Below are 25,122 nucleotides of genomic sequence, written 5' to 3' on the forward strand. Positions count from 1 at the left end.
TCATATATTTGAATGTTTGGTCCCTAGTTGATGGAATTATTTTAGGAAGGACTAGGAAGGTGTGGCCTAGTTGAAGGAGGTGTGTCACTTGGCGTGGGCTTGGACATTTCAAAAGCTCACACTAGCCCCCCCCCCCCCCCGCGCCCCTCTCTCTCCCCTCCAACTTTTGAATCAGATGTAAGCTCTCTGCTACTTCTCCAGTGCCCTGCTGGCCAGCCTTGCTGCTGCTTTTCCTGCCATGGTGATCCTAGACTAACCCCTCTGAAGCTATAGGCAGGCCACAGATTACATGCTTTCTTTTATAATTGTATAAGTTGTCTTGGTCACGATGTCTCTTGACACTCCACTCTGCAGGTATGCTCTACCCGTGTAAGTCAGGAGCATGCTGCTCCCACGAACCCCACTGACTCTGTGTGATCATCCATCTAACATGTCTGGTCTTGTTTCCAGCAGCCAGAACTTTGGTCAACTGAGCAATGCCCACACGGTATTCTCACTGAAGCTTTTAGAAACCTAGCAAGGAAAGGACTGTCTTTATCTCCACAATCTGGGTTGCAATTCCTCTTGGCTGAGTAGCCTTTCAGATTTAATAGTTGCCCCAAACCAGAAACTGCAGTGTAAATCGCCACATGTGGACTGCATCTCACAGCTCGAGTTAAATGGCCCCCAAACATATGGTATTGTTTTTTTTTTTTCTTTTTCCATTTTCCAACACATGGATAGTTTCTCACATTTTTAAATCAACTGAAAATGAGAAGATTATATTCAAATCTTCTTGGAGGATTAACTACCAGGAAATATGTTTGATTTGCATAAATATTTGTAGTAGATAGACGATGAGGTCAGACACTTTGCAAAGACTATTTTCATAGTGGAGGAAACAGAATTCTAAGAAGAGACAAGGTGGATGATTCCAGAATGACAGCTTATCAGGGCTGGGCTGCCTGAGCTTTGGTCATACGCTCTTGACTTACACTGTAGCAAAAGGGAAGCAGAGGACAGGGCAAGGATTGATCAACCGGGCTCAGATAAGATATGTTTCCTCTATAAGAATGTTGCCTGTCTTATGAGCCATCTTTGCAGCAATCTCTCTTCTGTGATATTACTCCTGGTAGACTATAATCTATGTGTGAGCCCAAGTCAGTTGTTCAGGGGCTTCTAGGATAAAGTCATTTCTACTTGTATGTAGAAAAATCCTGTTCCTTATTGACCAGATTTCATGTGGGGCATGAGTGGTACTGACTCCACAGTGTGGTTCAACAGTTAAGAGTGATACGAGGTTGAACATCAGAATACCGTCCCTAGGAGAGACCAGACCTATTTATTTCTCAGAGGGCTGCACAGGGAAAGGGCAGCAATATGCCTGGAAGACATATTCTCTGCAGGTGATGATCAATAGGAAAACGAGACAAGCAGCTCGTTAGCCACTTCTCTCCTTAGCAGCTTACTGGGCCTTGTCAAAACCATCCAAAGCCACAGCCAGCTGTGTTGTCCTCATTATGGAAATGGGCCCACTAGAGCATTGCCCTCTTGGCTAACACCAGGCATTAACGCTGCAGGGATTCTGGTCCAGACCCTAAAGACCAGAACGTGGTCAGCGGCTCCGATTTTCAGAGTATTTTTCAGCATTGACCTGTCTTCTGGTTCCTTTTTGTTCATCTTTCATCTGAATGTACCAAGACATTAGTAATGAGCCTAAAGAGGGTTTTTTTTTTCAAGTCTGTACACCAGCGCTCAGACATCCCCGCTCAGACAGAGGTGCTTAGTCTAGGTGAGCTCAGACTACAGATTGGTGACCTCTGGGCTCTGTTGCCAAAACTACCTCCCTACCAGGGAGGGGGAGTGGTTCAACTTCCCAAGAGAACCGCTCAACTCCACAGCACAGGTGCAACCTCTGATCCTACCCATGTCTGTGACGGTTCCGATTTCTCTCCACCTTAAAAAGAAGCGTGGTACTGGCTTTTCCTCCAAGTCCTTTTCCCTCCCTTCAGCCATAGAAGAAGGATGGTAAGAGATGGAGTGAATGAGCAGGGAGGACGACCCATTCTGCAAATCTCTTTGCTAAGAGGGTCTGGGTGGTTTTAGGGAGCTAGGAAGGAGACTGTTGTCTTCTCACTGAAAATGTCACACTTCAATGCCAGCCTTGGGAAAAGTCAGAACACCGGGGAGGTAATCACCTATGGGGTTTCCAGGCTTAGCATTTTCCAAGCATATCTCTAAATCAAGATTTCTTTCTTCTCCTTGGGGAGAGAGAGAGAGAGAGAGAGAGAGAGAGAGAGAGAGAGAGAGAGAGAGAGAGAGAGAGAGAGAGAGAGAGAGAGAGAGAGAGAGAGAGAGAGAGAGAGAGAGAGAGAGAGAATTTTTATCAGTTTAGAGTTGATTCGAAAGTAAAAGAAACCTGAACAGGATAAGGTTTATAACCTGTACACTGGAGTTCAGACGAGTGACTCGTGATGAAGCTTATAAAATTCATGATGCTTATGAAGTTGTAAAATCTCTGTAGCTACTGAGTCTAATCTCCTCTCTTCTCCACTCTTCTCTTTTCATGCTTACAAATCTCCATCCCTAGTACACCTCTTTTCTGGGCTCTGGTCTTGGGCTGCAGTTGCGCGCGGCCACCTCTAGATGGAACTTTCTCACCAACCCAAAGCTAGGCCGGCCAGCTCACCCCTGGTGCAAGGTGGTGCGGCAAGGAGTTCCCGCCTTCTCTCCGCGCGGCGGGAGCTCAGTGGAACTACTTGAGTAGTAGCCAGGAGGAAGGGGCTCGGGCTTTGCTTTTGGAGCCCAGAGGGTTTCCAGCCGCTGGATGGGAGGGAATCCTGAGGTTTCTGGGTTAGGGAGCTCTTCAGGAATTTTGCGCCTCGATCTGGGCTCCTAGAATTCTCTCCACAAAAATAACAGTCGCCTTGGTTGCCTGGTTCCCAGTGTCCGCAGTGGGGCTATACTCCTCCTCCGGTTCCAGGGGCGAGGTAGAAGGCGTTCCCTGGCACCCTCTGGTGTCCGAGCCCCAGGGCAGGACCTAGGGCGGAGCAACCGCTAGTGGGAGGCAAACTTTATGAGGAAGCACGCGGCTTGAGGGAGCTACTTTGAGCATCACTGAAAAGAAAGCAAGTGTCAGGACACTTGTCATCTGTCGTGTCTTCTTCACGCTCACCCTCCTCGAAGTTGTGCTCATTGGGAGGAAGGGGGTCCTCGGTTAGCAAGAGTTGTCCCTCTCGCTTCGGGTCGTCAGCGGCAGCCGAGCTCACTGCGCCGTGGTGCGGTTCCCTTCTCGTCATCCCCCTCTTCTCCCTATCTTGGCAGCTCCCCTTCTTTGTCGGGGGGGGGGGGGTGTCAGGTGTGGCTGGTATATATAAAAAGACAAACCCAAAAAACAGAAGTCGGAGTTGATTCAGACTTGAATGTGAAGGGGTCCTGTCACTGGGGTGTCCCTGTCCCTACTCACGTCCGCGTCTCTGCCCCTCGGTGATAACCCCCCACTCGCTTCCCGGGGTGAATGGTTGGTGCGAAGCGATTGGTGATCCCGGCGCGATCCCGGCCGCGGCTCCCCGCGCCGCGTGGGGTGAATGGCCACGGGCGGAGGATCGGGAGGCGCCGGGCGTAGACCAATCGCGGCCGCCGGTGGGAGTATTTGTTATTCACATGGAAGAGACTCGCCGGTGGCTCGGCCGGCTCAGCCCCCTCAGCCCGGAGACCAGCCACAAGTGCGGCCGTGGTGCTCGCCTCTCTCGGTGGCCAAGGCGGCGGCAGCGCTGATATGGAGCTGCGGGTCCCCCGCAGGCTTCCTCACCTCGCCCTCTGCGGGGAGCAGGGTAAGACACCCCGGCGAGCAGCAGGCACAGAGGAGGAAAGCAAGTGCTGAAGCATAGCAAAAGAAAGCCCCCACCTTTCAACTCTCCCCCAACCCTGAGCTGGCTGCAAAAGTAGGATCCCCCGATTTTATTGCCGTTTCTATTTTTCTCCTCCCAAACCATGCAGCTGACAGCCAGGTGTATGCTTTCTTCTCAGATTACTTTAATGGTTTGCCTTTTCTGGGCACAAGTAGACGGCTTTGCATATCCGAGTCTGGGGAGAGAACTGGCGGGCGGAGAGACGCGGCTGAGGAGAGAGGGAAAGTGGGCACCAGGGGGCGAGGGGCTGGCCGGGCACTGGAGCTTGATTGGGTGTCTGTTGATTTTACGTTGCAAATAACAAGGCGGCCACCCCTCTTGTCTTCCCATGATTACATTCCAGTGAAGAGGTGCGGAATAGAGGGAGCTTAGCTTGGAATTCCCAAGCTTTGGAGATGTGATTCCCCCAAAAGTTTAGACGGTGAATGGGAGATTGAAGGGTGTCGGGAGTGGGCAGGCGCTCCTAGGATGCTCTAACAGGGCGTGCGGCAGCAGGATTTTAAATCACTCTGCCTGGGATTGCCTGGCCTGAGTGACCTCCTGGACCTGCCCTGGCGGAATCTGGACTTGCTCGGCCAAGAAGCCCAGGTACCTTGGTTATGCGAATCTGAAGGGAGGGATTTCCGAAGTTAGCGCCTTCGGGGATGAGTTGGGGTAACCCCCGCTTTCTTGAACTCTGGCTAGATGGATGTCTAACAAGGATCTGGGGGGATGATTCGGGGGGAGTGTCGCAGGAAAGCCTGGTGGTAATAAGGGGTCCTCGAAACCCCGCATCCCGGAGGTGCAGCACACACTCTGCCTTGAGTTTGCGGTCTCCGAGTTAGCTCCGCTAGGTTGGGATTTCCTTGTGCCCCCCCCCCCCCCGGCAGCTCCCCCGCCCCCCACCCCCCAGGTCTGGGAAAAACGCTGGAGTTCCGAGTCCTGTTGGGGGTGGGGGGAATAGGAGAGGACTCAAAGATCTAGAGTTTCCGAAGCCAAGGCAGACGCTCCCTGCAGCTCCTCGGCAGCACTCACGGTCAGAGTGGCCCCGGTGTCAGGCGGACCTGAGAGGGGTGTGGGTGCCTGCGGCCAGCAGGTGTGGCGGGGGCGGAGGCGCTCTCCGACTGGTGCGCGCCGGAGGCTGAAGCCCAGGGCGCAAGGGGGGTGGGGGTGTGAAGGGGGACTGGGGCGGTGCCGGGGAGCCCCGGAAAAGCTAGAGTACCGGGTTCTTTCCCGAGGCCCTAGGCTCTACCCTGCCTTGGGCTTAAAAGAGAAAAGGGAGATAGGGAGGGGTAGGAGAAGGGGACGCCGGATGGGGTGAGTGGCTACTGCCTGAGATTTTAGAGAGAGACCTCTTAGCCACGAGGCCGGGGTAAGCCCGTCTACTCAAACGGCTCCGAGGTCCCTGGAGGTTCATACAGTTGTTGAAAAATACAACAGAATCATGCTTTCCCCAGCATCCCCCCCAACCCCAGTTGTCTGACACGCTTCTTTGGTGCAAATGAAATGCAGAGGCGCGTGCGAGTCACCCGTTGCGCAAGAAGGCACCCCCGAGCTTCCCTAAGGAATTGCTTCTAGCCCAAATTGAGGAGCCTGGCTTCCTAAGATGTCTGTGTGCCCAGGATAGTGGTGGTGTGTGAATTACTGAAACCCAAGCCCCTCAGTCGTCCCCCCACCCCCACCCACCAGGGAGTTCCACTCCTGGAGGGAATACCTTATTAGTCAATTGGGGGATGATCTTTTCCTGTAGCCCGGACAGTGGGGATCTCATGAACATCAGAGAATACACTAGGATCTTGGCCACTAATCCTCCAAGTGGAAGAATTGAAGACAGGGTTTGCGGTGGAGGTATTTGCAAGAAAAATTACTACCAGGACAAATGCATTCTGTCGACGATAGCTTGTATTTTGCTTGAAAGAGAAATGTAAAGAGAGAAAGAGCCACCAGCAGGTAGATCTTGGATAAGCAGCTTATTACACTTGACTGTAATTTCCATTTTCCGTTATAAAACTGTTTGTCAATAATTGCAAATGGCTACAGGAACCACTTGAGTTTACCTTGGTCACTTGCTTGTGAATAATCTAGATAGAAGACAATCTCAGCTGTATAAAATGCATTCTCTGGGTCTTGCAAATGTATGGCTTGATAATTTTGCAAAGAGCCCCATTCACCAGGGAAATGATTTTCTAATGCAATTTTCCTATCTCAGAGTCAACTACAGGTTGTACTACATCCTCGATAAAGAGAATATCTGCTCTTAAATAAGGGATGTGGAGACAATTTAGGAGGGAAAGCTTTCTAGGAGACATTTTCTCAGAATAAGGAAGATGCTAAGAACAGAGCGAAATACTGTCTTATAGGCTCCATTCATTCTATTTGTTTTGTGCCGGCCAGATCTGCCCTGTTGTGTGCACCCCCCCCCCGCCCCACACGAAAGTTATGGACGATTGAACAGTTCTAAGCATGCAGACTCAAAAGGAAGAGGGAAAAGATTAAACCCAGCTGAGCTGAACTGGAGTAGTGCAGGGGAAAGTTAGAGGTCTGGAGTGATGGGCTCTTTTCAGACTTGGCTGGGCAGGTTGAAGCTGCTTCTGGGCTTGTTTAATTGGTATTTATGCAGCAAACAGCCCAGCTGACATTCACATTGGCAGTAGCAAGCGCCAATCTTTGTATAAGAATGTTCCATTGTCTTTAGGGCATGACGCACTGAATACTACACAGGCAGGCTTGTGGCAGCAATGGCGCTTTCCCTCCTAAGTTTCTTTCTCAAGGTCTTCTCCCAGTGGGGTACAGCAGGAGGACTCTGATTTAGCCTGTGAGTGCTTAGAAGAAGATGCCCCAACGATTTATCTTTTGCTTAGATCTACAGAAAAAAAAAGAATCTAGCCATATCTCAGTGCCTGTTGAATAGGCTGGTTTTGAAAGGTTCAGGAAATGGTTTCTGCTTTTAGACACAGCCTGATTGGGTATCACCAGACTCTCAAACTGGGTTTGCCTAGTAGGAGTGACCACTCCATGCTGTACTAGGAGAGGCTGTGAGCCTGGCAGTCAATTGTGTTGTATTTTTATTTCCATTTCAAGTGAAGGGAGCTTTTCTCTTTCTGTTAGGAATTTGGGTTTCAGTTTCTCCCTCCCTCCCTTTCTCTCTCCTTCCCTCCCTCCCTTCTTTTCCTCTCTCTCTTCCCTCCCCCTCTCTTCCCCCAGTCCCCCTCTCCCCTCTATTTCTTCTTTTCCCATCCACTTATGTTTTCTTTGATTTTAAGTTCTTGGTGCTTTGACAAGTTGGAGCAGGCTCATCTGCTGACTGGAAGGATGACGGTGTTGTGTCATGTGGGTCCCATCACAGCTGATGGGTACAGTGGAAAGAAGGTGCCTCTCTTTGGTTGTACCCCAGTCTTACCAATGGTGGTAAGAGATTATGGCTTTTCTTAGGAATCATTTTAAAAACACAAATGCTCTAGTTGGAGAGGGAGCATCAGGCTTTGACACCTGTAGATGAATCTGCTTACTCCCTGGGGAGGACCAAGGCTGAGAGGAGCATGGCCCAGAGGTCCTGGACCACAGGACACATCAGTCCCCTTGAGCAGAAGGAGCCAGCTCTGTAAAGAGCAGGGAGCAGATAAGGAGAAATGGGAAGATGTAGGGAAAGCCCCAGATGATTATATAGAGGTTATTAAACACACGCATTACCGATTTCTTACTTTAACAGGCAAGATAATGTGTTCAGATACATATCTGCTGGCTGGGTTTTCTGATGGTAATAAGTCTTAGTGTGAAAAGGCTTATATCTGCTTACCACTTAAGGAGTTTTCCTGTTTTTACTGCAGAAGAATGTCTTGTCTTTTACCAATGGCCCTTTGGGTGCTGAGGGTGCTGTGGTTACAGTGACTTCCCTTTGTGCCTCCCAATTTTCCTTTGAGCTCTCCTCTTGGGTCTGGGCTTTGCAAAGTTAATTCTTGGATACATGCCTGTAGCTAAGGTCTGACCTTCCATGCTGCTCATGGGAAAGTGTTTCCCTCAGATCTAAGTATGGTCTCTGGGAAAAATGTTTTAGTTCTGGGACTGGCATCCCTGTTCTATCCCTGTGCATTCTTCTATCATTTAGCAATTTAAAGAGCACTTTTACATACATTGTGACATTTGATGTCACAACGTAGCAGAGGGGCAGAAATCAGTTCCCACTTCAGAACAACCACCACCACCACCACCACCACCACCACCACCACCATTGTAAGTAACTTATCCAAAAACTAGACCCAGGCTCCTCTAGAACCCCAGGCATCCTACTAACACCTCACATAGTCAGATCAGTCTTATGCCCAGAGGCTCTGGGACAGGGGACAGAATGTAACTGCCATCCTGCATGTGAACTCTGGCCTGAGACTTTAGATGGCGGTGTGATGCAGACCTCATAGATGAAATCTAGCAGAAACGGAGACAGTGTGTGTGAGGTTCCAGTCCACTGTCCTCATGCAGGAAGTTGGCTTCACCCCCTTTCCCTCTTCTAATCTGACACATAGTATAGATGTGGCCTATCGTTTCCTTAAATGTGGTCTTTTTATGCAATAGCTGTGTTATCTGCAGAGAAGGCTGTAAATTGAATTCCTATAAATCAGATTGTTTTTTAAAATGCATGGAGTTTAGGTATTTAAAGAAAACCTGTGGTGAATTCTTTTGTTATGCAAATAACCACAGTCTAATTTATCTGTTTAGTGGTTGAGCATCTTTTGGATCCGATTTCCTTAATATCTTCCCTGCTAGTATAAATGAGCTTTCAGAACCTTCTCTCACTGATGGGGGCGGGTGTTACTTGCTTGCAAACAAAACCAGTTATTGTGCTCAGTTGAGAAAGCCTTGGGCTCCTTTTTGAGTATAATCCCATAGCCCCTTATTATTGAGTACCCATGTCTCAGCGGGGAGCCGGAAGACAGTGTAGAGCTGGTAGGGTCAGCCCACCATTTCACAGACTAGCAAGTAGAAGCACACAGAGATGCGGTGACCTGTTCACTGTCTCCAGCTTGTGACAGACTGTCAGACAAAGATCCAATTCCAGGCTTCTGTTGCTGGTTGGGGACCTCACTCTGTTCTCACTAGGGAACCACACAGGTAGCAGTCTGGGACATAGACAAAATCGCAGCCTTAGGAGCTGCTGGCAGTGCTTTCCCAGATACTGTTATGTGCAAAGTTTTTACTTTGACATAGGGAACATACACAGAAAATAAAACATGGCCCTTTTGCCACAGGCCTGTAACTCAGCCAGGGTATTTGCTTGTAAAGACTCCAGGTGTATAGGACACACAGTCAGTGTGGGTGGTACAGCAATTAGAAGGGACAAAGAAGGCTGAGGTGGACAAGACCATGACCTCAGAATTTCCACAGAACAGGACTCACACTTTCTGTAAGTCTGTCAGAAAAAGCCTTCTTTTAGTTCCAGTACTTGGGAGGTAGAGGCAGGCCGATCTCTGTGAGTTTGAAACCAGCCTGATCTACAGAGTGAATTCCAGGACAGCCAAGGTTATATACGGAAACCTTGTCTCAAAAACTAAAAGCTGAAGGAGGAGGAGGAAGAGGAAGAGAAGGAAAAGGAGGAGAAGGAGGGGGCATAGGAGGAGTGGAAGGAAAAGGAGGAGGAAGAGAAAGAGGAGGAGGAGGAGAAAGAGGAAGAAGAGGAAAAGGAAGAGGAAGAAGGAGGAGGAGGAGGAACAAGTTAGCTTGGAAGAAAAACTATTTTACTTCAAATCGAATCCAGCAGAGGAAGCAAAGCTGTTTGGATCCTGTCGCTCAGAAAGGCCAATATTTCTTTAAAAATATCGATCCCAACGATGAGTTTGGATTAGAGTCCACAAGAATTCTAGGAGAGCTGGATTAAGCAATGTAAGATTTTGTCGTGAAACACAAAGTTTGCAGTCATTTACTTCCCCACACACGTTTATATATGTATTTCCCCTTAGAATTTAAAAGTGAAACTGAACGCATCAGGTCTACGATTCTCATGGCAATGGATCAGACTCTGGAATTACTTCACTATTTAAATATTTTATCTGATTTTACCGTTCAGTAGACAGAATTCAGTGATCACTTTCTCATCTGGGTGAACAGTCAAACAGATGCTTTGCCTCAGGAGAGAAGGAAGAACAGGCCAGGTTGATGCCTGGCGACTGAACATGTACTGTGCATACATGTAGACATGTAGTTTTGCAGTGTGTGCCTGTTGGCAGGGTTTGAGAGCTCGTGTGCAATTAATTCCATGCTGCAGAGGAGGAAACCCGAGCAAAAATCTAGCAAGCTGTCTCATAAAGGATAGTCCAAGTGGAACCTCTTGTTTTCTATTTCACTGCCTTTGACTCTTGTTGCTCTCCATACCCCTAGCCTTTCTTTAGATCAGAGCTCTGAACAGACCTAGGAGATACTAAGGAGATAAAACATTAATGCAAATACCAATAGTTCAAATAGAAACTAATTTTGATTATTTCTAGGACTAAATCCGAAACAGAACAAACTTAATGCCTCATGAGTAGATGTGGAAACGTGACCAGATAAAGTCCGTGTTTGTCTACAGCTGAAAACTGTTTCTTCTCTTAGATGTGTCATGGTATTTGAGATGGCGTCATTATAATGAAAGAAAGGCTTTGAAGCACAGCCCCTAGTCTTGAAATTTCTCCTTCATTTGTCCATTTATTCAAGGGTTGCCTAGTGTGGACTTGGTCTCAAAATCCAAATCAGTGGTCAGAGTTAATGACATTTTCCCATGGTGTCACCATTCTTCCTAGTGAGACTGTATAACTTAGTGCTAACTGTACTCACCAGTAATTAATTGTACACTCAGTTTCATCTAGCCACAGGTGGGCTTCCGATGTGTTTCCTTTTGGGGACTACTTCAGGTCAGACTGCTACGGACTCTCAGGGGGAAGCAGCTGCTAGGTGACTTGAGTACTGAGAAAATCAGGAAAGGACTACATATTTGGGGCAGTGTAGAGGGAATCAAGGTACAGCATGAGCTAGGGGACACGGAACATTTTGTGTAGGAAGTCAGCACAGTGGTGGGCAGCTAAGAGTCTCTTTTCAACCCCGGAAGTGAAAAACAGTGCAAGTTTCTCTGAAGGCGCTTGGGCATATGTTCAGTTGTCCCCCAGGGAGGCACCATCCTTTTTTTTCAGGACAAAGAAGATGGAAAGAGAATTTTATGAACTGGAACTTGAACGAGTGAATGGGAAATGCAAGCAGATGTTGGTTGGCTGGGGTGGAGGGAAATGGCCCAGATTTCAGATCTCAGGTCCAAGTGTAAATAGGTTAGAAATGAACATTAGATTAAGCATCCTGCCAGAATACATTGTTGCTGCATATTTTCTTCATTATGTGTACATTTCAAGCCTCAGACTCCCCACGTTAAGTCAGTTCTCCTTCAGTTAAACTTCTTCAGCATTGTTCTGTCAGAATCTTGTGGCATTCAAGGACGAGGTCTCCAGAATGAAGTTTCCTCCCCAGTTGCCTGTGGATTTCACTCTGGGTTATTTCTTGACGAAATGACTGTTTTCTGCACCGAGTCAGACAAAATGAAGGAGCTTTCCAATCTCCAGCTCCGATGTGTTCCTAGTGATTCTCAGATCAAGGTGTGTTTACTTCAGAATTGCTAGGGTGCCCCTTGCCTTCACGCTGACAGATTAATTGGGAACTCTCTTGGCGATAGTAACAGGAAGATCTTCACGGTAACCCTCTCTATGTGGTTTATTGTTGAGTCTTTGTTTTCTTACCACACCAGAGGATAAAGTGATGTGAGGTTCTTTGCTAAATTCTTAGCAAAGATGTTCTTATCTAAAGGTTTCTTCAAGCTACAAGATAGTTTCAGATCTTTTGGTGGCTCGTCTCTCCTCTTCTCTCTTCTCTCCTTTCTTCCTCCCTCTTTCCTTCCTTCTCTGTGATTGAATAGTCATTGATTCCCACTGGGAAATCGGGGATACTAAAAAAAAAAGTCATTAACAGACAACTGGCTTGTTTTGTTGAATACATCACAGAAAATAACCCTTCATTATCTCTCGGACAAGATTTAAATGCTAAGTTTATAGAGGTGTAAAGACAGATTTGAGAAGATTTGAGAAGAAATAATGTCATCAATCACAGAAACTTTACCTATCTGGAAATAAGGCTTATTGAAATAAAATGATAAATAAAACTATGTTCTGGCTTGAAAGAAGTGAGTAAGCGGCTGCTACTTTTCTGTTTCTCCTGCTCTCAACATGCCATCAATCTCCCTGTTTAGATGCAGTGCAGCCAGGTGTTCAGAATCACAGGGGACCAAAAACGAGTTAGTTCTTAGTGGATAGGAGAAATAAAGAAAACCTGGTTCAGACAGTGCTTAAGTATATGAAAAATACAGCCTTACTGAATTGAATCCCCCCCCTTTCCTTCCTCTTCTCCCCAGGAAGAATTCTGCTACAGGGCTGAATTCAAGGACATGAATTTTTGACCTCATCCCAACATCAGAACCTCAGATGGCACTCTAATTTATTTGCAAGCCAACTTTGTGTGGGAATAAACTTGAACGGAGGATCTGTTGGAAATTCACTGTGAAGTTCAAATCAAGAAAACTTGCTGAAATCCCTAAAGCCTTTCCCCATGGGCCCTGATGGTAGCCTCCAGAAGGTGCAGCCTCAGGTGGTCCCCCTTCTTCTGTGGCAAGAATAAACTTTGGGTCGCTGATTGCAATACCACCTGCGGAGAAAATGGTTTGTGAGGGAAAGCGCTCAGCCTCTTGCCCTTGTTTCTTCCTTTTGACTGCCAAGTTCTACTGGATCCTCACAATGATGCAAAGAACTCACAGCCAGGAGTATGCGCATTCCATCCGCCTGGATGGGGACATCATTTTGGGGGGTCTTTTTCCTGTTCATGCCAAGGGAGAAAGAGGGGTGCCTTGTGGGGACCTGAAGAAGGAAAAGGGCATCCACAGACTCGAGGCCATGCTTTATGCAATTGACCAGATTAATAAGGACCCCGATCTCCTCTCCAATATCACTCTGGGTGTCCGGATCCTTGACACATGTTCCAGGGACACCTATGCTTTGGAGCAGTCACTAACCTTCGTGCAGGCACTGATAGAGAAAGACGCGTCTGACGTGAAGTGTGCTAATGGAGACCCACCCATATTCACCAAGCCCGACAAGATTTCTGGTGTCATAGGTGCTGCAGCAAGCTCCGTGTCCATCATGGTGGCTAACATTTTAAGACTTTTTAAGGTAGGTAAAGACATTGCCTTTTTAACCATTGTGAAAGACTCAGCGATCTTGGTGACTCTAATTGCGGGTTAAAGAAGAGAGTGGAGCTGAAGCACTATGTCTCTGGGTTCCTCAAGTGGGGCATTCTGTGCTTGCGTTTCCACCAATGATGCTTTCCTTCCTTTAGCTATGATTAAATGTATTAATCTTCATTGCGTCCTTCCAAAGAGAAGGTTGGTATGTTCTGTGAAGTGTTTGCTCCTTGCCGTCATGGGATAACCTCTTCAGGGAGGCTCACTTTGAGTCAAAGCAAGCATCTTTAGACAATAATTGACCCCTTAGCACATTTATCAAACAGAGCACTTCCACTTTACCTGAGGTACATGGGAGATAATTTAGTTGGTGAAACTTCTCCAAGGTGGGATGCTCTGTTATGACAAAAATTCCTCTGTGAAGGAATAGTATTTATTGCTAGTGTGTAGAAGGGAGTGACACTCCAGGAGATAAGATGGCCATAAAGTTGTCAGGCTTATTGTAACTCGAATAGAGCAGAACCTCATTAATTCAGAACACTGTGATGCAGACTGGAAATATAATTACATATAATTCTCATTGAGTTAACAGTTCAAACTTAGCAGGGAGAAATCAAGACATTTTGATTTAGGTTTGATGATCTATTATCGGTACACTTTGTAATATTGACTAAAACTGCCAGTATAAAATAGTATATGTGAAAACACTTTGAAAGTTAAAAAGTACAATAAAAATAAAGTTATTGTAACTCACTGTTTTTTATTAACTTTCTCATCTTATTTATTAATATCCATTATGTAGACTTTTGAAATAGACATGATTTTTAAAATTGAAAATACTTTTCACTCTGATTTCTTACTCATTGGGACTTGGCTTTTCCAACTGAACCTGAATTAATGAGGCTTCATTTCATATTATGAAAAGCTAGTCCTATGCATACAGATTTGACGTTGGGCTGGTGACAGAGTGGCAAAAATGAACAAAGCAATGGAAAACTTCACAAAAAAAAAGGATGAAAGGGATTGAATCAAAGGCTTTCTGGCCTGGGAAGATGTCTTGGGGGACAATCTAGCTTGGCCTAAGTCTCACATTGGAACCTTCTGTAACATTCCCCAAGAGGCTGAACAGCCTCCGCATGAATCCTTTCCTTCAGAGACGAGAATGCTAAGTGGTAGTTTAATGGCTGTTTTCAGATGGATGACACTGCATCAAATGAGGAGGTTGCTCTCTGCATCTGTAGAAGCCTCTCCTGTCTAAGGCATTTTGAAGATGCACAAAGAGGCCCTAGGGAGCATGGGAGACACTTTAGCAAGGCATTAGAAGAATCTCCTGGCCGTGGGAGGACTTGAAAAGAACTGCCAGCCACAGGTCTCTCATTCTCCATTTCTGGGAACTTTTAAGGGACACAAGGTAGTTGCAAATGGTGGCCCTAGGGATGGGTGATTGTTCTCTCCCAGAGGCAAGGCTCAGAGCCAGGAGTCCTTCAGGGTCCTCCCCCACCTATAGACTCTAGGGCTTTTCCTAGAACTTCTGATTCACACCTCATGCTGTTTCCTGATCATGGCTACAGTGCAGACCAGCCATACCCAGCTTTCTCCTTTCTCTGAATCAGTCTCCCTCCTCACTTGTTTTAAAACATTTCTTTTGAGTTCTTAAGTCAGTGACCATGGTTAAGACAAATCCACTATTAGAGGTGAGGAAAACCCTCATGATATCATTCTTCCTTATGGGATCTTTTCTGTATATATTAATTTCTGTTCCTATCACCTCATAGTTGCTTTTAGACATTGGTTTTCCTGTAGTCTGGTTGCCATCCAAAAGCACACAACGATTTTGAAGAGTTGGGTGAAGGAGATAAGGTGGACACTTACCTGAGATAATCAAAGCTTATTTATATTTTTTTTTGTCACGGAATGGACTTATCTATAAGAGAGTGATAAAAATTCTATATAAGATTGTTGGGTTTCTTTAGTGAGAAAAGGCAAGTGAAATGTGCTTGGTTGTAACCTTTGGTTCCTAGGCTGCTGAAGGAAATGTCAAGTTACCTAAAGGCAAGAGGGGAGTTTTTTTTTTTTTTTTTTAATAAAGCACAGAGCATGGCCTGTCTCTGCTTGGTTCTTCTCTCATTAGACAATTATTTTGATATTTTTGGATACTCAGAAAAGTATTTTATTTGATGGAGTGGATCACTAGTTCCTTTAAACACAGTCAGTGTTCCAGGGCATCTCTAGAGAGACAGTTGCTTGTATACATACCTCTTGATGGGTATGTAGGGAGGAGGTCACTTAGCCAGAAGAGGGCAGTGACCATGGTAGATGACCTTACCACCACCAGCACACTGGTACAGAGAGACATTATCCTAACTATGTTACTAGATTTGAAAAAAAAATGATCTCATTCAAAAGTCAACCAGCAAAGGCTGTGTGTAGATGCTCATCCCATCTTCCAGCTGAATCAGAAGCACAAGAATGCAAATTAAATAATTTAAGCTGCTTGTTGCGTTGCCTCCATTCCGACTAGCATGATTTATGTTCAACCTTCAGCTTGCACTTCACAGTGACGGTAATTAGGAGATAATGGTGGCTGCTCATGGGAAGGAAAATGGCCTGCTTTAGTGTGGATGACTTCGGATTACGTTCCCATGTCAGGACTGACATGAAATATTGTCACAGTCATCAAGGGAATGATTAACAAGCTATTACATTAGAGACTGGGATATGGTTTCACTTTTCAAACAAATATTAATTTTCTTAAGTCAATGCTAGATGAGATGGGTGGAAGCAAGTTTGAGGAATGACACTAGGGCCATTTGTAGCCTTGCAAGGCAGCACGTGACCCAGAGAATCTGACACACAGAAGTCCATGTGTCAAACTTAACTCCTCATGGTCCTTGAGGGAAGTGGTGTTGTTCCACCTTGTTTCTCTTATCAAATGAGAAATATCAGCCCCTAACTTAGAGGAGAGCTAGAGAGGGAGTCGGAGCCAGAGGTCCTGGAACTAGGAAATGCCTACACACCATTTTGTCTCCACCGGAGGGAGGTGCTCAGTCTGAGGACAGCTCCAGTTTATACCACTGCCCTCATAACCTCCAAAGAGAGGTTTCAACTTCAGGGCCTGTGAATAAGTAGAACGTTTTTTGTTTTTCTCTGTTTTCACCAAGAGGAGTGGCCATGACTCAACATCTGGCAGATTATGTTGGGAATGGAGGCAAGCTTGAAAACCATAGAATCAGATTTTTAGTTTTGAACTTTATAGAAACATTACTATGTATGCCTAGAACTGAAATTTGTTTGTTTGTGAAAACTCAAATAGTTTTCATTCCCTGGAACATTTCTCATCCTTTTTGAATGGGAGGAGATCAATTTCTCAAAACACTAAATGTATGTCTTACTTTGAGTAAAGATTGAGCTTTCTAGGTTAAAGGTGACACATCGCTACCAAAGTAACTCACATTAATGTCCACAAAGACACATGGGTTACAAGAGGACAGTGTCAGACACAATTTCTCTTTCTCCTGTTCGGCTAGTTAGTGTTACCTGGGTTGTTAATTTTCCTTTCTTGAAGAATGGGGCTCAGATAGCCTGTGGTGTATCCTTCCAAAGCAATCAAGTGAAATGTCAGTAGAAATTATTCGAGTGTGGGCCAGATGATCTCTGCATGTGGGTTTGCGCTAGTTATAAATGACTAAAATTGATCTTCATGTTAAGTCAATGAAATACAGAGGGTTGTCTCATTCTTCTGCAAGTCTTGGTCTACTTTACAATGTTTATGAAGACATGTTTTCCTCATAGAGACTCAGTTCTACCAACGGCTAAAGCCATGTGTCCTGTGAGTTATTTATTGCACACTTTTTTTTTCATTAAGTGTAAACAATGAAAGACAAATCTGCCATATTTAGGCTCATCTAATTAGGATGGATGGATAAGTGAGCACACCAACTAAACCCTGCAGGAGGTAACAGTTTGTGTAAATCCTGTTTGTCCGTAAATAGCCAATGGGGTTTGGAAGGTGGACTCCATCACTCAGTCTTTCTTTTGGAAGCAACTTTGCTTGGGAATGAGCTTCTTCTCATTATAGGGAGCGGATGGACAGATGGACACTCTCACATGGTACTAGTATCATGAGTATCAAAACCAGTTAGGAGCTACCATCTCCTCCGCCGCAGAGCAAAGACTCACCTTTGCTATGCAAAATCTTTGAGAGATGGCTCAGTGGTGAAGAGCACTGACTGCTCTTCCAGAGGTCCTGAGTTCAATTCTCACCAACCACATGGTGACTCACAACCATCTGTAGTGGGATTTGATGCCCCCTTCTGGTGTGTCTGAAGACAGCTACAGTGTACTTGCATACATAAAGTAACTAAATCTTAAAAAAAAAAAAATCTTTGAGCTTTGCTTGGGTAGGATAACAGAGAAGCAGCCTATAATTTCTCTTGGTATTTATTCCATACTGTTGTAGCTGTTTATCTTTCTGTATTCTCTACCATATAAGCACTAAGAGGGCAGCATCCATTTCTGTGTCCTTGGCTACTGTATTTCTAGCCCCTTGTTTCACCCTAAGAACCTAATAAACATGTGAATGGATAAGTGACTGAATCAACCATCCCAGTCCCAGATACTGGAGATAGGATTTCGTTCAATAGGAAAATAAAATCAAGTTTTGTTTTCTGTGTATACTCTTAGGGAAAGAAACAGAAGGGAGAGGAAGAGGGGAAGGAAGAAAGCAGTGTATTTTGAGTTTCTATTTTCCCATGCTTCCTTATAATCCTGTGTATTTACATCCTCTTTAGATAGACCTTTAAATTGTAAATTAAACAAGTAATATACAGCAGTGTGTTTCACATTTTGGAAGATTTAAGCAACAAATAACAGTCTGAGATGGGAAGAGTCCACTTCCCAGCGCATCTATTAATAAAATGACACACGCAGACGTGATTTTATTTATAGATATGCCTTATGACTTTTTTCTCACTGAATGTATGCAGGAGAGACTTCTATGTTGGTTAATGCAGGCCTGCCTCAGTAATTCTCAGTTCTGAAAGTCAGAGTTACCTGGATAGATGAATGATCAAATTCTTACCGAATACCAAAGAAATTGGGCAAAGCCCTACCTTCATAAATCTTAGAATGTTTCCAGGGGATCCTGTGTTGGTTTAGGATTGGGAAGTTACAAGGTTTCGCCCTCTATTTTAGTCACTGGTGGGATTTAATAATGGTTAGACAACATTTTTACAAATTCACAGTAGGGAAGTGTCTTAGTCAGGGTTTCTATTCCTGCACAAACATCATGACCAAGAAGCAAGTTGGGGAGGAAAGGGTTTATTCAGCTTACACTTCCATACTGCTGTTCATCACCAAAGGAAGTCAGGACTGGAACTCAAGCAGGTCAAAAGCAGGAGCTGATGCAGAGGCCATGGAGGGATGTTCTTTACTGGCTTGCCTCCCCTGGCTTGCTCAGCCTGCTCTCTTATAGAACCCAAGACTACCAGCCCAGAGATGGTCCAACCCACAAGGGGCCTTTCCCCCTTGATCACTAATTGAGAAAATGCCTTACAGTTGGATCTCATGGAGGCATTTCCTCAACTGAAGCTCCTTTCTCTGTGATAACTCCAGCTGTGTCAAGTTGACACACAAAACCAGCCAGTACAGGAAGTAATCAGAGACTGTTACTTCTTATTTCATTAGAAAAGGTTGTAACAATAGCATGGCCTCTCCCAAACACTGTTAGCTCTAGAGGGAAGTTTTGGATCATGGAACCCTTTCTTGGACCAATAAAGAGGCTGCATTAGGAATAACCAAACCATCTCTCTGTAAGGCTGTCTTCTCTGGTCTTCTATGGTATAGGCAAGTCTCACAGACCAAGGCTCTTCCCAACATGCAGTGACCTAGAACCAGTGCCCTGGTCCTATGTCTAGCTGTGAAAGAAGCATTTTGTTTCCTGCTTTGTGGAACAGGTTTAAAAATCTATTTCTAAGCTTGGTGAATTTAAATCATTTTTACTTTCCCGAGGCCCCCAAAGCCCGAAATCCTAGAGTGAAGACTGAAGACACCTTAAGAGCTTACTTAGTGGTTAACGCCTGTCTCTTGGGCTCTTTGAGCAATGAGGATGTTTTAAAAAGTAGTGAAGAAAGAGGCGTTCTAAGTGAATGGCTTGTGATTAGATAAACTACTACTTTTTAAATTTTTTTATTTAAGAAGTGGTCTGCAAACCTTTCTAGAAAAAGTTAGAAAAAGATAAATAAATAAATCTGCATAAAGAAAATAATTTTCTACTCCTTTCCCCTAAAGATGGCGATTTTATTTTACAGGCTTGCTTATTTATTTATTTATTTATTTATAGCCAGTTTTGGAGTTAGAGAAAAACTAAAGACTTCAGTGATTTTATTTGGTTTTCAGCACAGGTGTCTCACATAGATTTTTATTTTATATTATTTATTTATTAACAAGCAAAGGCTACCTCTTCTTAGAGGCCTAAACTCTGGAGGCTGTCTGGTGGCTCTGGTTCAGTGGCTCTCAAACTCAGCTTGCATCAGAATCACCCTGGGGCCTTGTTGAAACACAGATTGCTGAGCCCACCTTTGGAGTTTCTGATTCAGTAGGTCCAGGAACGGCCTGAAAACTGGCATTTCTAAAAGGTTCCCAAGTTTGCTGATGTTGCTATTTTGCAGCCCATGCTTTGAGAACCAATGCTCCACATAAATTGCTTGCTGGCTGACTTAGCAAGTCAAAGGATGCAAAACAGGAATGAGATTTAACCATGCTCTGTCTTACAGCAGCCTTTTGTCTTTTGACTCACATCTGGTTGATCTTCTCTTCCTACCGGTTATAACCACAGCAGCAGCTGCTGCTGCAGGGGCCTCTTTTTAATTGTGTTCTCCTTTGTAAGTTGTGTGTTTTTACTAAATAGAGCATTGCTCAGAAGTCATGATCAGTGTCATGATAGCTTACATAGGATTTTGAAAGCAGGGTCATCTAGATGACCATTTTTACTCATAAGACCATAGAGAAAACTGATTTTAAGAGTGTGGACTGTAAGATGCACATTAACTGGGTGTTGAGAACAGTAAGAAGCAAAAAGGCTATGATTTGACTCAGCTCCCAGCAATTTGTTTTCAGAAGCCATGACAGCTACCTCCTGATTTCCATTATGCAACAGGATTGCAAATAACACTTTGCCGTAGTCTTGATCAATAGAAGGTCAGTAGAACCTCTTCTCCCACGACGGGGAAAGGGCTTATTTATCCATTTAATTGATATAACACATTATCTGGCAAAAGAAGGAAACATCGTTTTTTTAGCAGCAATGGGAGGAGAGACTTTCTCTACTGCTAAGCAGTCTTAAAGCACACGTAACAAACACTTGGTAAGATGAAGGAGTCTGGGCATAGCTTTGTCCACAGACACTTTGATTTATTTCCAGAATGTGGCCAGGCTCTGCAGTTTTTCTGTATTAGATTCAGAAAACTGGGGGCTGGAGAGATGGCTAGGTGGTTAAAAGCACTGGCTGTTCTTCCAGAGGTCCTGAGTTCAATTCCCAGCAACCACATGGTGGCTCACAACCATCTGTAAAGGGATCTGATGCCCTCTTCTGTTGAGTCTGAGGACAGCTGCAGTGTGCTCATAGACATAGATTCAGAAAACCAGGAGGTATGTGTGTTCAGTGATGGCCACTAGTGTTTTTAAAGTTTTTCAAAGTGCCTGCTAAGCATTGGGAGGCTGATTTCCCTGAAGTACTAGCCTACTGGCTGTTGAAGCTTTGGTGAAGCCATGTTTATTTCTCCATATCTCCCATCCCACAGGGCCACACATGGTCCTTCTGGCTTATGTACATCATAACATCCTTATACTATCAGCTCCCTCCTGTTTGGCCTCATTTGAATTAAGAGAAAACTCCAGTTTTGACTAATGCTTGCACTATTTAGTACCTTTTAAGTCTAAGTATCTACATTATGACAATGCCATATATTAGTATCTTCAGTACATTTGTGCTTATGTTGCTTTTAGAATAATTGCGACATCCTGCTCTTGCAGAATTCTTATATATTTGTAACACAGATATGATCTTTATTCTTATAATAAACTATCTATTTAAATGATAGGTTATTGTAATGACTTCTCTAGTGATACTTACAGTCTTTTGAATAAAACAGATGAATATGAATTAAATGAAACAAGTCAGGCTCTATAGTCAGACTAGCTGGCTTCAAAATGTGATGTTTATTAGCTGTGTGAGCATAAACAAGAGGATTAATCTCTCTATAGACAGTCGGCTTATGTAGAAAAAGTTGACAGCAATCATACTTCCTTTAGAAGGTTTTAAATGAACGCTAAAAAAGACAAAATGTAGATTCTGAAGCAAATCTCTGATCTCCAATAAGCACTATAAATATTTATTCTGATGATGTGAAGAGGAAATTATCTACCACTATTAGGTGTTTTGTGTTGTACCTCTATCCAGTCTCTTAGCCATTTGTACTGAACCTGTCATGTGAGAACAGTAGATGATCATACAGTCACTGGACAAGAACAGTAGGTCGGTTGACTCTTGGCATATGGCATGACTACCACTGGGAGCTCATTGGCCCATGTGGTAGGCTCTGCCTTTTTAAAAAATTAGATATTTTCTTTATTTACATTTCAAATGTTATCCCCTTTCCTCATTTCCCCTCGGAAACTTCCATCCCCTCCTCCCTCCCCCTGCTCACCAACCTGCCCACTCCCACTTCCCTGTCCTGGCATTCCCCTACACTGGGGCATCAAGCCTTCACAGGACCAAGGGCCTCTTTTCCCACTGATGTCCAGCAAGGCCATCCTCTGCTACTAATGTGGCTGGGGCCATGGATTCCTCCATGTGTACTCTTTGGTTGGTGGTCTAGTCCCTGGGAGCTCTGGGGGTACTGGTTAGTTCATATTGTTGTTCCTCCTATGGGGCTGCAAGCTCCTTCAGCTCCTTGGGTCCTTTCCTTAGCTCCTCCATTGGAGGCCTTGTGCTCAATCCAATGGTTGGTGTTTTATTGCTGTGAAGACACACCATGACCAAGCAACTCTTATAAAAACACTTAATTGGGGCTGGCTTACAGTTTCAGAGGTTTAGTCCACTAGCATCATAGCAGGAAGCATAGGGATACAGGCAGACACGGTGCTGGAGAAGGAGCTGAGAGTTCTCTAACTTGATCAGAAGGCAGCTAGAAGACTGTCTTCCTCAGGCAGCCAGGAGGAGGGTATATTACATGGGCATGAGCATATATGTGAGACCTCAAAGTCCAGCCTTCCCAGTGTTACACCTCCTGTAAAGAGACCCTACCTCCTCTAATAAGACCACATCTCTTAATACTGCCACTTTCCATGGTCCAAACATATTCAGACCACAACAGGCCTAAGAGTCACTTTATTTTAAAGAAATTAGCAAGCCAAGGAAATGATTAGATAATCTAAAGATAACCTTTGCTAAGTGTTAATAGCATTCGGGTACTTGAACAAAATTTCCCCTTAGAATTCAGTTTTGAAAACAAAACCAAAACCAAACAAACAAGTTAAAATAAAAGCATTTTGGTTGGGCCTAGACCTTTTAAGAACCCCAGGACTTCTGGTGGAATTGTGGGTGAAGGTGAGCAGCTGACAAACCCTTGGAGTGGGCAGCAGAAGAAAGCTCATTTTGGATGTGAATTCCCTTTTTTAAATTTTAATTTCATTCTTTTACTGTGTTTGGTATGGTGACCCAAGGACTGAAATAGAGTCACGCTGGACAGTGGTCACTATTCCTTGTTGAGGAAAGAACTCTATTGTTGTAGAGATGTTCTGTGTAATGCTCTTTCCTGCCTCCAACATCATAAATGAGAGCATGGGAAGAGTCCAGAGGCACTCGCTCTACAAGTCACACTCCTGGCAGGATGATCAGGAGAAGGATGCAATTCAGAATATTAAATTGTGGTTCATACTGTTACTATCTTGTTAAACATTTATTATACTCTGCTAAGTTGTCATTTTAATGAGATATGTATAATTTCATCAGATGAAAAAGAATTTCATAGAAGAAGAGAATGTGTGTAAACAATGCAGACTCACCTGGACTGAGTAAAATGGACCTGTGTAAGACAAATGCTGTATTATATACTTATGTACCTGTGGTTGCATAAACGCCTCTCAGGCATCAAAGGGTCACTAAGTGGGAACTATTTAAGATGCCCCAGTCTGCATAAGTCTATTGAGCAGCCCAAGCTAACTAAAGTAGCTTGCCTAATACCTTTGGTTTCCTAGGATGAAGTCCAAGTTTCTTCTGAAACTCAGTAGGTTGCCCAGTGACATAGTCCTTATTGTATCATCTCATACAAATGGGATGTTACTGTTAATACATTGTTCAATTTATTTTAAAGCAATTCTTTGACATATAATTTTGCATGTAAATTATGAAAGCAAATGTTTATATCATAGAGAGGTAGATATGTTTGCTTATTTTACATAAAGGTCTAAGTTTCAGGTGTATATTTAATACTGTAGGATGCAGAGCGTGTTCAGCGCTTTGTGGAGTTGATTGATATTTTGTGACTGTTAATGATGAGTGGTAAGATTGGCAGAAACATTCACTACAAACCTCACTGAGATGTGATTACAGTCACTTCAGAAATCGTTAGAACAAATGTTCAAGTCCCAAACCAAAATTCATTTAACATACTTTTTTAAAAAAATGAAACAAAAAAGGCAAAACTGACAAAACATGAAAAAAGAACAAAAGCAAAACCAAAAAACCTATGGAGCCTGTTTTGTGCTGGCCAAGGATTCCTGAGCATGTAGCCTGCTGTGCGGTGTCCTTGATATACTTCCAGCCATTTCCCAGCAGCTAGCAGTTGCAAATAGCTTCCTGCTTAGGGGTGGGGCTTCATGCCCACCTCCCCCTTTCCACGCTGAACACCCAATTTTTTTAAAAAAAATTTTTATTAGGTATTTTCCTCATTTACATTTCCAATGCTATCCCAAAAGTCCCCCATACCCTCCCCCCCCCCACTCCCCTACCCACCCACTCCCTGGGGGGGGGGGTACTGGTTAGTTCATATTGTTGTTCCACCTATAGGGTTGCAGATCCCTTTAGCTCCTTGGGTACTTTCTCTAGCTCCTCCATTGGGGGTCCTGTGATCCATCCAATAGCTGACTGTGAGCATTCACTTCTGTGTTTGCTAGGCCCCTGCATAGTCTCACAAGAGACAGCTATATCAGGGTCCTTTCAGCAAAATTTGCTAGTGTATGCAATGGTGTCAGCGTTTGGAAGCTGATTATGGGATGGATCCCTGGATATGGCAGTCTCTAGATGGTCCATCCTTTCGTCTTAGCTCCAAACTTTGTCTCTGTAACTCCTTCCATGGGTGTCTTGTTCCCAATTCTAAGAAGGGGCAAAGTGTCCACACTTTGGTCTTTGTTCTTCTTGAGTTTCATGTGTTTTGCAAATTGTATCTTATATCTTGGGTTTTCTAAGTTTCTGGACTAATATCCATTTATCAGTGAGTACATATTATGTGAGTTCTTTTGTGATTGTGTTACCTCACTCAGGATGATGCCCTCCAGGTCCATCCATTTGCCTAGGAATTTCATAAATTCATTTTTTTAAATAGCTGAGTAGTACTCCATTGTGTAAATGTACCACATTTTTTTTGTATCCATTCCTCTGTTGAGGGACATCTGGGTTCTTTCCAGCTTCTGGCTATTATAAATAAGGCTGCTATGAACATAGTGGAGCATGTGTTCTTATTACCAGTTGGAACATCTTCTGGATATATGCCCAGGAGAGGTATTGCAGGATCCTCCGGTAGTACTATGTCCAATTTTCTGAGGAACCGCCAGACTGATTTCCAGAGTGGTTGTACAAGCTTGCAATCCCACCAACAATGGAGGAGTGTTCCTCTTTCTCCACATCCTCGCCAGCATCTGCTGTCACCTGAATTTTTGATCTTAGCCATTCTGACTGGTGTGAGATCTCAGGGTTGTTTTGATTTGCATTTCCCTGATGATTAAGGATGCTGA

General features: G+C 44.4%; 1 protein-coding gene across 4 annotated transcripts in view; it reads left to right on the forward strand.

The window, feature by feature from the left end:
* The first annotated feature begins 3,694 nt into the window (after positions 1-3,694).
* Positions 3,695-25,122, forward strand: part of Grm8 (glutamate metabotropic receptor 8) — an 889,122-nt gene continuing 867,694 nt past the window's right edge. For 2 of the 4 annotated variants that reach the window (XM_021164358.3, XM_029478895.2), the window contains exons 1-2: positions 4,190-4,478; positions 12,289-13,099. In XM_021164358.3, coding sequence (XP_021020017.1) covers positions 12,590-13,099 — 510 coding nt within the window. In that variant the 5' untranslated portion in view covers positions 4,190-4,478; positions 12,289-12,589. Of the gene's footprint in view, positions 3,813-4,189; positions 4,479-12,288; positions 13,100-25,122 lie in introns of those variants that run through there. The other 2 variants (XM_029478898.2, XM_085840785.1) reach the window with 2 other exon arrangements.

Source organism: Mus caroli, unplaced genomic scaffold, assembly GCF_978045245.1.
Source record: "Mus caroli unplaced genomic scaffold, Mus_caroli_1 scaffold_7, whole genome shotgun sequence".
Classification (NCBI taxonomy): domain Eukaryota; kingdom Metazoa; phylum Chordata; class Mammalia; order Rodentia; family Muridae; genus Mus; species Mus caroli.